Source organism: Orcinus orca, chromosome 13, assembly GCF_937001465.1.
Source record: "Orcinus orca chromosome 13, mOrcOrc1.1, whole genome shotgun sequence".
Lineage (NCBI taxonomy): Eukaryota > Metazoa > Chordata > Mammalia > Artiodactyla > Delphinidae > Orcinus > Orcinus orca.
Window position 1 is genome coordinate 62,705,060 of NC_064571.1, and position 13,537 is coordinate 62,718,596.

At 42.9% G+C, this 13,537-nt stretch overlaps 1 protein-coding gene and 1 long non-coding RNA gene across 4 annotated transcripts in view; both read left to right on the forward strand.

Moving 5' to 3' along the window:
• Window positions 1-677, forward strand: part of LOC117199492 (uncharacterized) — a 53,812-nt gene extending 53,135 nt beyond the window's left edge. Inside the window, exon 8 of the long non-coding RNA XR_004480749.2 lies at window positions 592-677. This is a non-coding gene — a long non-coding RNA (uncharacterized LOC117199492). The remainder of the gene's footprint in view (window positions 1-591) is intronic.
• An 81-nt stretch (window positions 678-758) lies between these two features.
• FEZ2 (fasciculation and elongation protein zeta 2) overlaps window positions 759-13,537 on the forward strand; it is a 43,031-nt gene continuing 30,252 nt past the window's right edge. Inside the window, exons 1-3 of one of the 3 annotated variants that reach the window (XM_004265058.4) lie at window positions 759-1,045; window positions 5,340-5,448; window positions 12,333-12,449. In XM_004265058.4, coding sequence (XP_004265106.1) covers window positions 792-1,045; window positions 5,340-5,448; window positions 12,333-12,449 — 480 coding nt within the window. In that variant the 5' untranslated portion in view covers window positions 759-791. The remainder of the gene's footprint in view (window positions 1,046-5,339; window positions 5,449-12,332; window positions 12,450-13,537) is intronic. The other 2 variants (XR_007471115.1, XM_004265059.4) reach the window with 2 other exon arrangements.

Genomic DNA, 13,537 nt, shown 5'->3' on the forward strand with positions numbered 1-13,537 from the left:
TAGTGGTATTAAGTACATTTATATTCTTGAGTAACCATCTCCAATGCTCTTCATCTTGCAAAACAAATTCAATACACGTTAAACAGTAACTCTCTACTCCCAGTTATACTTTTTGGTATAAACGCTTTCCAGTTTTATCGCTCTAACTGCATTGTAAGCCCGTTGCAGGGAGCAGTCATATATTAGTTATAAAACATACACATTTGGTACTTACTGTCAGGCACTGTTCCAAGTGCTTTGCAAATATTAACTCACATAATTGTTCATCTTTGTATGTTGCAGAGGGTCTAGCACGTGCTTTACACGTGGGAGACATAAAATATTTGTGGAATGAATTTTGGTACCATTTAAGCATTTCCAAGTGACAATGGCTGTTTTTCTGGTTGAAAAGTTACCAAAGGAGCCAGGTTACTTTGGGGAAATGATTTGGGGAGTAATGTGACACCGGGTGCAAGTTTAAAGAAGTCCTTTATTTTAGCCACATTTAGGCCAGGTTCCCACTAAGGAAATCTTAGAGTAAAGCTATTCCTGAATGATAGACTATAGGAAGTGACCCTACGCAGTTAAAGTTTTCCTTTCTACCGGGACCAGCTCTCAACTCAAAGAAGACTCAGGAGAAGGGAAGACCCCGGGGCTGCGAGGCCCGGGACAGGTCCAAGACTCCGCCGGAGGTAGGGGGGTGGGGCCTCGGGCGTGGCGGTGCTTCGGGGGCGGTGCGGAGCTTCGGGGGCGGGGCCAGACTGCGGGGCTGGGGCGGGCTGGGGCGGGGCGCGCGACTGCACCAGGCGGCGATGGCGGCGGACGGGGACTGGCAGGATTTCTATGAGTTCCAGGAGCCGGCCCTGAGCCTCCAGGACCAGGAGAACTGTAACGCGAGCCCCGAGGCCGAAGCAGGGCCGGGTGGGGGAGGCGACGGTTTCCCAGCGCTGGCCTGCAGCCTGGAGGAAAAGCTGAGCCTGTGTTTCCGTCCCTCCGGTCCGGGTGCCGAGCCCCCCAGGGCGGCCGTGCGGCCCATCACCGAGTGCAGCCTCCTGCAGGGGGACGAGTGAGTGCGGGTCGCGGGCGGGAGCCTCCTCTGCCCCTCGTCCAGCCCCTCGCCCTGCCCGCCGGCCCTCAGTCAGCAGCCTCGGCGGGACTCTGGCCGCAGGCTCCTCCCCGCACCCTCCTTCCGCCTCCTTCAACTCCGGGGTCCCGCCCCTCCGTGTTCTCCTATCTCCTTCCTTGGGGCTTTAGGCCTTTGCGCCCCTGGCGATTTAAATCCCCTGCTCCCCTGGCCCCCAACGACCCCTTAAACGTCCTCCTCCTTCCTAGAAACCAATCCCTGTTTGGTTTGCAGCGGAGTCTTGTACAGAGCCCCGTAGTTAGAGATAGTATCTCCTCGGGCACATGTGTAGACATTCATTCATTCAACCAGCATTTTTTAAGCGCCTGCTACGTGCCAGAGGCTGCTTCTCACTGGGAATACCAAGATGACTGGACATTACCCCTCTCAAGCAGAGGGCAGTCTAGGGTGGGAGCTAGATTTGTAAACAAACATTTGTATGGGTGTGACAAACGCTGTAATGGATATATGTACAAAATATAGAGGGAGAGGGGGAGAGTCAGGAAGGACTTCATAGGGAAAGAAGTGTGAAAACGACCCTGATGGGTGAGTGGGAGTTTGCCTGCCAGGTGAAAAAAGGTCTAGCATTCTAGCTCAGGGATATAGCACATGCAAAGGTACCGACGTTGCAGCAGCGTTTTTGCCACAGGAATTTATTGGCTCCATCTGAGAGCCCAGATTGAGTGTGAGTTCCCACAGAGGCAAAAGCTCTGGTTATTAATAGCAAGGATCTCCTAGTCTGGTAGGGAGACCAATGCATAAACAGGTAATTATTACAGAATCATCTAAGTGCAATGATAGGAAATTCGCAGGGCTTTATGAGAGCTAGGGGAATGGAGGGACAGAGGTTATTTAACTGCCCAGAAACCCAGTTATAATTTGGTTAGATAAGGGCTGTAATTATGTACCATAGTTTTACTCCAGAAGATACAGAAAGGAATGATGAGAGTGAGGGAATTTGACAATATTGTAATGTAGGGGGAGAGGAGCCCTGGAGAGGCTGAGGGTGAAATTATGGAGTAAACACTGAGGTTGTGGGTAGGGGTGGGTTTTCAGAGCATTGAAGGGATGGAGAGGTCAGGGAAGAATTCTTGAGGGAAGGATTCATGGGCATAGAAAGGGGCTTGTCAGTTTCCTCTGCGAATCAGAAGATTTATCAGGAAGAGGGGGTTGGGAATGGGGGCCTGTAAACATAGCAGTGGTTCAGGCCCAGCTATGCTTGGAGACCATATCTTTTCATTGCTGCCTCTGTACAGTGTTCTGCCCAGGCATAAAAGGAAAAGTTTTTGATTGGATATTATACTCACAGATATGCATGCAATCAGTGGCAAAAGATGACATTTTAAACAGTCTATTCCCAAAGAGAAGGTAGTGTTATACATAGAGTTATATACTCGGAATCACTAGACTCAGGACATTCTCTGGATTTTAAAATTATATTTATTATATATTTGGGTTTATCAAGAATAACTTCTCAAAACAGATTAGTGGTTTGTACACAGATAAGATTCCTTATTTTTGCATCACCTGTACTGTCTGAAAAGTAGTGTATTTTAGCCTTTGCTTAAATCTTCAGTTGATATAAAACTTAAAAGTTTTGTTACTCTTGATAATGGTTTAGTAGATAGTAGATGTTATGTTGGTGGTACAGCATGTCCCTTGATTTGGGAATCTCTGTCTCTCTTTTCTGAGCTGGGGTTGCTCACCACTCTCACTGTAGACCACTCTCATTGTCCCTATTCTACTGCATTCTATTGCATAAATCTGCTCTCCATTGCTTGATAGAGTCCATTCCTGTTTCTTTGACTAGAGACAGCTGAGAATTCTTTCACCCAGATAGTGCCTTGCCTTAGGGCACTTTATTTCACTTCTGAGTCCCGGTTTTAGTTTTGGTTAAATACAGATTGTGCTTATCCGCTAAAGTTTTACTTTAGAAGGGTCTGGTGTGGGATTCAATGTCAGCAGCACTTTGACCTTTGGAAAAGAGCTGCCCTGCTAGTTGTTCATGACTGGCTGTAATACTTTATGATAAGGACCAAGGCAGTTCATGTCTTGACTGGAGATTTCTACAGATCTTTCAGTTAACTCGGCCCTATGTCCTTCCAACCACAAATGTTCTGGCCCTGGTGAAGATAGAGGACTGTGAATTGTGCTTCATTTTCTTGGTAGATCAAATTCACCCACAGTCAGTTCTACATGAAATCTTCCACTCCACTTGTCCTTTTATTATAGCCTCATTTAAGAAGGAGCAAACAAGCAGACAAAACAAACCTCAAAAACTCTGGACTGTTTTCACCTGCTAGAATATGCTAGTAGTTCCTACCCAGGGTTAGATACATGGTCAGTTATTCAGTATTTGCAAATCTTTTACCCAGGAAGATGTGGGCCAGAAACCCAGCAAGTTTAGCATCCAGAAGTGTTGTTTCCAATTTGAGCGTACTGGCATTAGAGGAGATGATTCCTGCAGCGAGGAGGATAGGAATGAACCATGCATATGGGAGATTTTCTGGGTAAATGAGCCAGTTTTCTAGAGCTTTTTGGGTTCACATTTTCATTGCGGCTAATGTGCATTCCAAAGCCAAACATCATTTTGGGATTTTTGGCAGTTGTGGTCACATTGCTTCTTCTCTTTAGCACCAAATCCCAATTCATTAAATCAGTATGTTGTTTCTCTATTTTAAAGCTTGCATTCTTATTTTTATGTCCCTGGTGGTCTTGTTTTTGTATCCTAGTATCTTACATGCTTGGAAAAGAGACCCACCCAATTTTTTAGTGGCTTATTCACAATTGGATACCTGTTATAAATGTTAGGGTGGTGGTTTTTTTTGTTGTTTTTTTCTTTATGACTTCTATGTGAGTATCTCTGGCCATTAAGTAGCTTATATGTGTAGTGTTTAACTTTACTTAACCCTAATTAAATTTCATCTCATTTATATTTCTGAACTCATGTTTTTCATATAATGTCATTTAACAAAAATGCTGGTTAATATTTTGGGGCTGAAATGAATTTTGGTCATGGAATTGGAGTTTGCAGTCCTTTTTCCATTGTGGTTTGGGACTTTTCTCAATACAACTCATTTGAATTAATGCTTAGAGTAATAGAGCTGGAAGGAATGTCTGCTATTCTTGTCCAAGCTTCTCATTTTAAAAAGTCCAGCTAATACCTACAGAGGTTAAGGGACACAGTCAAAGACACATTGAGGATGAATGTAGACAAGTCTGTTTTCTGAATTTAGTCCAGTACCCTTTTCATTTTACCCTGTTGCCTCCCCAAAATGCTGTTTGATAATAAGGAAGGGTAACTGCACTGGGTATAATCTGCATTTTATTGTGAACTCCCTTTCTTTCCCTTTTCATCTTATCTTAGTCTTAGCCTATTATAAATTAGATATTAAACCCTAGTCTCACATTGAGACTGAATTCTTTCTCCAGAAAATTCTTTCTCTTTGGTTAGAGAGAGATTATTCATTCTGTGAAATAGTCTATATGTTCGGAAGTTACAAGAGAAAAATAAGTATAAAGCACAGTGTATTTACTACCTCTTTTGGCTTGAGAAACATTATTTAACCTTCCTGTGCTTTAGTTTCTGTCTGTCAAATGGGGATAATAACTGTTCTTCATAATACTGTTTTTGAGGATTAAATGAGTTAATGTATGTAAATTGCTTAGAATATATGTAAATTGCTTACTTAGAGCCTGGCACAGGATACAGTGGAAATGTCAGCTCTCGACTTTGTGAGAGTTTTCTGGAAATGTCAGCTCTCGACTTTGTGAGAGTTTTCTATGTCCTGTCACCTTCCCTCAGGACTTCTTGTCAGGCCCAATGATAAGATTTTTCTTTTGTCTTATTCTGGAGCCTCTACTTTTTTTTTTTTTTTTTTTTTTGCGGTACACGGGCCTCTCACTGTTGCGGTCTCTCCCGTTGCGGAGCACAGGCTCTGGATGCGCAGGCTCAGCGGCCATGGCTCACGGGCCCAGCCGCTCCGCGGCATGTGGGATCTTCCCGGACCGGGGCACGAACCCGTGTCCCCTGCATCGGCAGGCGGACTCTCAACCACTGTGCCACCAGGGAAGCCCTGGAGCCTCTACTTTGTTGATGCTTTTCTGACAAACAATAGCCTCCTGTTTCTTTGCTCTGATGCTTTTTGTTCTCTCTTTCACTGTAGTACTAGGTATCTGTTTAATAATGACGTACAGAATGTTAAGTTTCACTGATTGTAGTTTTCTTCTTTTTAAGGATTTGGAATGCCCTGACAGATAATTACGGAAATGTAATGCCTGTAGACTGGAAGTCATCCCATACTAGGACCTTGCATTTGCTTACTCTGAACCTCTCAGAAAAAAGGGTAAGTTAGGAATTGCACCAGTAGTTTCTGAATAACTGATTCTCATAATGGAACTAAAAAGTAGCATTTCTATTTAACCACAATTGGTTGAGTTGCTTCTTATTTCCAAGCTTATGGCAATTGGAGTGGCCCTCTTTTGCCATCTCGGTTCTGCTACTGTCAGCTTGCTAGCACTTCCCTCCAATTCTTCCCCAGCACACACTCAACTTTTTTGTGTTTAGGTAAATTTTCATCACCTGTGTATGAACAGCAACGATCAGCATTTTTTTCCAGCTTAAATAACAATTTTGATGTGCTGAGAACAGTCAGTAAGAACCCTAGCCTTTGACTTAATATATAGAGGGTACTGGAATATCTACAGAGAGTTAACTTTCTGAAGAATTTAATGACTTGCTAGATGTGATATATCATCTGAAGATTGTGTTTCTCTGTGCACATTGGGGAACCTTTAAAAGATTTCAGTTCTTGGCTTTTTAATGTGTTCTTGGCTAACTGTTGGAGGCTGCTATATATGTCTTGGAACTGAAAGTGAAGACACCTTGAGTAAGAAGTGTGAGCACAGGTGATAGGACAACAAGGCGGACAGAAAAACGAAGAGAATTGCTTTAAGTGGAAAATCACAGTGTGGTTTAAAACTGATGAGAAACGAGGTCAAATGGAAGTTTCAGGGCCTGACTCTTTAAATTCTTCATCAAATAGCAGTGTAAGCTCATGCCAGGTCTTTTAGCATGCTCTGTATTTCATTAAGTGTATTTGTGCAATTACTGGGAGTATAATGCAGTAGGGCTGTGAGTATTTTAAATCATTTTCTGAAATGATTTTCTTAAAAATGTGATTCAGAAAAGCTTGCTCCCTACTATTTTCTCATAAAATATATAATTCTGACTATATTTCTTTGTATTCTAGTAGATATAGGATTTATTATTTGTTCCAATTATTAATCCCCTTAAGCTGTTTTGCAGGCTGACCTGACATACATTTAGGGAAAGGAATAAAACAAAATATTTTATGATCTGTCTTCTGTTTATTTGCATCTTAGCTATCATTCTGGGCTTAGTTCAAGTTTCCCTTCCTCTCTCTGAAGCTTCCTATTACTGTTTTAGCCTTTGCTGATCTCATGGAATTATATAATTTTAGAGTTGGAAGGGACTTTAAAGGACACTTAATCCAGTCTCTCATTTGGGGGGAATTCCCATCTACAGCGTCTCTGACAGATGGTCATTTTGCCATGGCCTCAATCCTGGCACGGAAGGAAAATGCACTCCTCTCTGTGGGAATCGGTTACGCTTGTTGGGGTGTGAAAATCGTAAAGGACTTATCTGTCCCACAGAACTTAGCCCCCTAGTCTCCTGCAAGCTGGTCCTCACGGTGCTTTGTCCGTGTCTCAAATCATTATTGTGTTCTCTTATTATATATCTGGGTCTGTCATTAGATTGTAACCTCCTGGTAGGTATCTTTGTATTTGTCTTTCAGTAACCACCACTGTGCCTGGCACATACTGATTACTAAGACAGATGTTTGTTGAGTGAACAAATGAATAATATCATCAGTGAGGCTATATAAGTTCAGACACCATGGTGGAAAGTGTTTTAAAAATGTTTTCTATATTATTTAATATAGTATTGAATCCACAATAGCCAGTCAATGAGTACTTTTTTGTTTGACATATTAAAAAATAGTAGAGAAGAGATCTTTTCATAGTTTCAAAGGGAAGTACATTAGTAGCATGAATGGAACACTCTAATCCAGTTTCAATGAATATTGTTATTTGGTTACCTCTGGGGACGTCACTCCCTTTATCTGCCTTTTGACTGTTTTCAATGCTAGAGCAATGGCATGGCCAAGGGTAGTGATTAGTAATGATGTGGAGTTTAGTACTAGTACTGGTTGTGAAACCCTTACCTGGAAAACTCAGCAAGTTAAAATGGACAAGTGATCATCTAACATCTGTCTGTCTTGACATGACTACCCAGGTGATGAATACAACTGAGATGAGAAGTCTAGTCCTCAGGAATGAATAGCACACATTAAGTTCCTGAAGAACAAGGTATGACATAAGAAGCAACCATGTTATTAGGTAGCATATAATTAATGTTTTTTGTGTTTTTTGTTTTTTGGGTTTTTTGGCGGTACGCGGGCCTCTCACTGTTGTGGCCTCTCCCGTTGCGGAGCACAAGCTCCGGACGTGCAGGCTCAGCGGCCATGGCTCACGGGCCCAGCCGCTACACGACATGTGGGATCTTCCTGGACCGGGGCACAAACGTGTGTCCCCTGCATCGGCAGGCGGACTCTCAACCACTGCGCCACCAGGGAAGCCCCAGAAGCATTCTTTAGATTATTCCAGTTGTATAACAGTGTCTATATGAAATTTTTTTAAAAATTTATTTTATTATTTATTTTTTTTTGGCAGTGTTGGGTTTTTGTTGCTGCGCGCAGGCTTTCTCTAGTTGAGGTGAGTGGGGGCTACTCTTCGTTGTGACGCGCAGGCTTCTCATTGCGGTGGCTTCTTTCATTGTGGAGTACGGGCTCTAGGAGCACGGGCTTCAGTGGTTGTAGCACGTGGGTTCAGTAGTTGTGGCTCACAGGCTCTAGAGGGCAGGCTCAGTAGTTGTGGTGCACGGGCTTAGTTGCTCCACGGCATGTGGGATCTTCCCAGACCAGGGCTCGAACCCTTGTCCCCTGCATTGGCAGGCGGATTCTTAACCATTGTGCCACCAGGGAAGTCCCCTATATGAAATTTTTGGCAAAAGGGGAAGAGGTTTCTTTTTGGTTAGGATGAGAAAAACAGGAAACCATAGTTCCCTCGATTTGTTTTTAAGTTTTTTTCATTGCTGTTTAAGATGGCACACTTCTAAATTTGATGGGTCTTTTCTAGAGGAAGGCAACTGGTACATTCCAAGTTCTTACATGGGCACATTTTTTCCATTTGAGGCAGCTTCAGTTTTATAGAGGGAAACAGAACCATGGCTCTGTATCTAAACCTGGCATAGGAAGGAGTGATGGGAATGCTTGGCAAAGAGGCACATTGATGCCGAATGGGAGCGTGAATGATGATACCCATGACAGCCAAGGTTAGTTTTCAAAGCCTGAAAGGGATTCCAGCCCTTAGCATATGCCATCTCTGTGGGGAATGGGCTTGGCTCCCTCTCTGGAAAGATGGTCTGGGATCATTATTTCTGTTGTCATGGAAATTTATTCTAATGGCTTATTGGTATCACTCATGTGTGTTGGCAATAGCTGTAAACCTGTTCTAAATCCAGTGCCATTCTTGATCATGCTTATGTGATAGAATGCTTCTGAATCATTTTGCCTTAGGAACATCTCCTGTGCCGTGTTTTTCCTTCTATCATGAGGATTTCTTCAGGGACAGGGACTTTGTTTAATGCACCTTTTTATCTTCAAGAGTAGAAACAGAAGATAATAATGGCTTCCTTAGGAGTAATTTTAAAATTAAAACTTTCGGGCTTCCCTGGTGGTGCAGTGGTTGAGAGTCTGCCTGCCGATGCAGGAGACACGGGTTCGTGCCCCGATCTGGGAAGATCCCACATGCCGCGGAGCGGCTGGGCCCGTGAGCCATGGCCGCTGAGCCTGCGCATCCGGAGCCTGTGCTCCGCAGCGGGAGAGGCCTCAACAGTGAGAGGCCCATGTACCGCAAAAAAAAAAAAAAAAAAAAAATTAAAACTTTCACTTGCTATAAGGGGGAAAAATAAGACAAAACTATGGTCCTCAAGTCACAACATAGAGTTGTGATTTTGGGGGAGGGTGTTTAAGTTTTAGGATCAGTGAATGTAATTGTTAGGTACTCTACATCATCGTACACCCTCGTGTGGCACTTTTCATCTCCACTTCTACTATCTTGAAATCAAACATCCTCTCATCAAGAGCCGCATCTCTTGACCTTTCTCCTTTCTTATTAACAGGATAACTGTCTAGTTTAAAAAAGTGAACTAAAGCTATAGGACTTAACATGAAAAAGCAGCCTCTGCCCTACTTACCTCATAATGCTTGACTTCCATTTACCAGAGGCAACTGCTTTCAACTACTTCAACTTTTCATCCAGCAGATAACATTCTCCTACCATTTTACTTGATTTTATTCAACTTTAGACTTTATTCATTTACTTTCTACCCAGAGGATGAGGGTTTAGCACTCTCAAAGTCTTCCCTCTAGCCCTCCAACCACAACCCTCACAAAAACTTTTGCTTCCCTCATCTTCCCAATATAATTATGTCAAAATTTTTGGTTATATTAACCTTCATAATTCATATTGACCTTTCTTTTAAAAATTAATTAATTTATTTTTGGCTGCGTTGGGTCTTTGTTGCTGCATGCGGGCTTTCTCTAGTTGCGGCGAGTGGGGGCTACTCTTCATTGCGGTGTGCGGGCTTCTCGTTGCGGTGGCTTCTCTTTATTGTGGAGCATGGGCTCTAGGCACACGGGCTTCAGTGGTTGTGGCACAGGGGCTCATTAGTTGTGGCTCACGGGCTTAGTTGCTCTGCAGCATGTGGGATCTTCCTGGACCAGGGCTTGAACCCGTGTCCCCTGCATTGGCAGGTGGATTCTTAACCACTGAGCCACCAGGGAAGCTCTATATTGACTATATAAATGTTCACATTTAAGTACATTTTATGATTGCGTGTCCTCTTTTTTTTTGTTTTTTTGTTTTTCTTAAGGTAGTAATAATTGCCTTTTTGTGGTTGATTTAGGTTATCATTAGCTCACTAATTCAACCTCAACAGAGCCATAAAAGTCATTTTAGTAAGTGAAACACACTAGGTAATCTGTCAGGCTTTCTTTCTCTTTTTCTTTCATGCTTTTCTTAATTCCTTCTGCAGTAACAATTCTGATCTGAACTGGCTACTCTCTAGTTTAGCTCCACAGTCATCATTCTGGGATCTTTACTTCACTGTCATTATAAGAATTCCCTTCACCTCTTTCTTGTGTTAGATCCTATGTCTGCTTCCTTTTTTGGTTTTCCTCCTGGTTTTAATGGAACATAAACTGCGTGGTTTTCTGAGAAAGGGTACCTGAGAGGTACATTCTTTGAGAAATTGAATGTCTGAAAATCTCTTTATTCTAACCCCCTACCGAATTGTTAGTTTAGCTGGATATAGGATTCTAGGGTGGAATTTATTGAAACATGGAAATTGCATTGATTTTTTAATTCTCTGTTGTTGCTGTTGAGAATTCAAATGACGTGTTGGTTTCTGATCCTTTTAATGTGATGGTTTTTTCTCTCTGGAAGCTTTTAGGGTTTTTTTCCTTCCCCCACACAGCTTTTTGAAATTTCATATGTTGAAGGCCATGTCCAGGCCTTTCCTAGCCTGATGGTGCAGTGAGAAATCAAATGTGGGGGCGTGTCATCCCCGTGGTGCAGCATGGCATTGCAGTATGTGGTAGCAGATAGAGCTGGAGTGCTGATGTGGCTCCTCCCCCAGCCTAATGTTATGAAAGGCAGCACGTCAGTGTTTTTCTTTGCACTTCTCACCTGCAGGTTTCTTATTCTGTGGGGTGTATTCACCATTAAACTTCAGACCTGTGAGGAGCTAGGGAGGCAGTAGGGACCTACATCCATCCAACTGTATCTTCAATTTTTATATATATCCTCTGTACTGGTAAATAATTTTCCCAGGTAAAATATATATTTTTTAAATTATGTACTCTCTGCTAGAACTACACGGTTGCTTCTTACGTAGCTCCTAGTTGCCCATTTGTTCTTTGGGAACTCAGTGTGCCACTCCTTCTGATGAACAGAGTTCTAATTTGTTCTTTTCATCGTCTGAATGGTCATGTCATGATGGATAGATGATCACTTGTCCATTTTAATCTGCTGGATTTTCTAGGTCAGGCCTTTATAGTTAGGAAAGGTGAGGTCATTATTATAGGGGCTGTTGATATTCATGTGGGCAGGTTAAGAGACACCATATGAGGCAGACATGGTGCAATACCCTGGTGGTGGCAACAGCAGGCAGCCCTTTAGCACCCTTAGGCATGAAGAGAGGTAGGGAGAGGGAGAAGTTACCAGAACCTGGGGAGAGTAGCTATGGGGGAGAGGTCAGCTTGACAGGAGCTGCAGCCTTTGGAATCTGGTAGGGAGGGAGACAGCAGAATAAATGCCCAGCCCTTCCCCTCCTGCCTTCCAGTCTCCTGCTAGTGTCTACCAGTGTGTTAACCCACCTGGAAGCCAGAAGCCAAGGGCATCCTTTGATGTAGCCCATAAAGGTCAGCCTCCGGGGGCACGACTGGGGAGAGAAACGGTAGTAAGGCAAAGAGAAAATCTCCAGCATAGTTTGGTTTAAAGATATTTTTGGAACCTAGAAATACTCTTTTTTGGAAGAAGAGATAGATTTTCAACTGGAAGGGCTCAGTATGATCCGCGTGGACAGTTCCCATCTGCCAGGGAGTTGATTACTTATCTTTTACTCTGTTAAACTTAGTTACTTGCAAACTAACTTCTATGTTTTCTGTGGAATTTTTACATATACTAATCTTCCTATTAGATCATTAATTAAATAACATTTGCCCCTGTCTCCCGCTGCCCCCATTTGCTATAATGCCCTATAAATTGCTATCGAACACCATATATTTTTGTACTTCCTAGACACTCTTCCCCTTGGAATAAATAGCTAAGTGTGTGTCTGTTTGGGCAAGAGGGGATATATACAGCACCTTAATTTCATATTTATTCTACATTCCTCTCATTTCTGTTTGAGATGACTATGCAGAGCACCTCACACACTGCCTGGTACACAGCAGCTGTAATAATATCTGCCTTTTGAAGCTCTCAGCAGATGCTTCCCTCTGCAGCCTCCTTTACCCAGAGGCTTCGACTTAGTTGTGATCAGAATGTCCTCCTCTTAACGGTGGGTAGTTTTTGTTTTTAGACGAGTGACAGCTTGCTCTTTGATACCTCAGACGATGAGGAGCTGCGAGAACAGCTGGATATGCATTCAATCATCGTCTCCTGCGTTAACGACGAGCCCCTCTTCACGGCAGACCAGGTACAAAGGAGAATCCCATCCATCAAGGGAAGGGAGCCTTGGCTGAAAAACGATTTCTTATTGTGGCCATAAGTGATGGGGTGTTGGAATTTACTTATTTCTATTGTATTTTCTGGTAATACAGGCTTAACAGTTTTCTCCTGAGAAAAGAAGAAAGTATATGTAATCTGAAGCAGTTGGATTATGTTACTTGGGAAGATTTTTCAATATATGCAATTTTCCAAGATAAGCATTGTTAAAACAGTACAGAGGGTTGCTTTAAAAGAGGGTTATTGCTTACACTGGAATCAGAAAAAAATCCTGTGAATTTTCTTCTTTCTTTACATTTAACCAGACATGGGCAAACTATATCTGTGCAGAAATTATCTAGTTTCTCTAAAACCTATGTAGAAATCATTAGCACTTATCAGAAGTCTTTATTGTGTATCCAGGAAAGAAGTGAACATTAGTCCTGTGGAATGCTCTAATAATGTCAACCCTGTATTCATTTAAAACCAGTTGAATCAGCTTTCTCATTTTCTGAATACTCTTCCCACTTCTGCTGTATTGTCAAACTGTGGTGCAAGAGGTTCTTCGTGAAGTCAAGTGTTCCATGGCTACTGGGACTGTGAGTTCTACCACACTGTATTTTTAGGCTGGAAAGACAAGGCCGGTAAAGAGAGGTATTGTGGCAAGATTGGGAGGAGTATGTTAAAAATATGTCATTTTGATGCTCCTTAGTCATATTTGTGGTTGGATTGTCTGAAGCTTGGAAAGAGCATGGTGCTTAAAAAACAAGATAGTAAGTTAGAGGGCTGAGTGCGGTACAGCCTGATATTCCAGGGAAAGTTCATTGTCTCCTCCATACTCTGCCTGAAAACCATAAACTATCTCTGCTCTTAAGACTGAGAGAGGACTTCCCTGGTGGTGCAGTGGTTAAGAATCCGCCTGCCAATGTAGGGGACACGGGTTCGAGCCCTGGTCTGGGAAGATCCCACATGCTGCGGAGCAACTAAGCCCGTGAGCCACAACTACTGAGCCCATGATCCATAACTACTGAAGCCCACGTGCCTAGAGCCCGTGCTCCACAAGAGAAGCCAACGCAACGA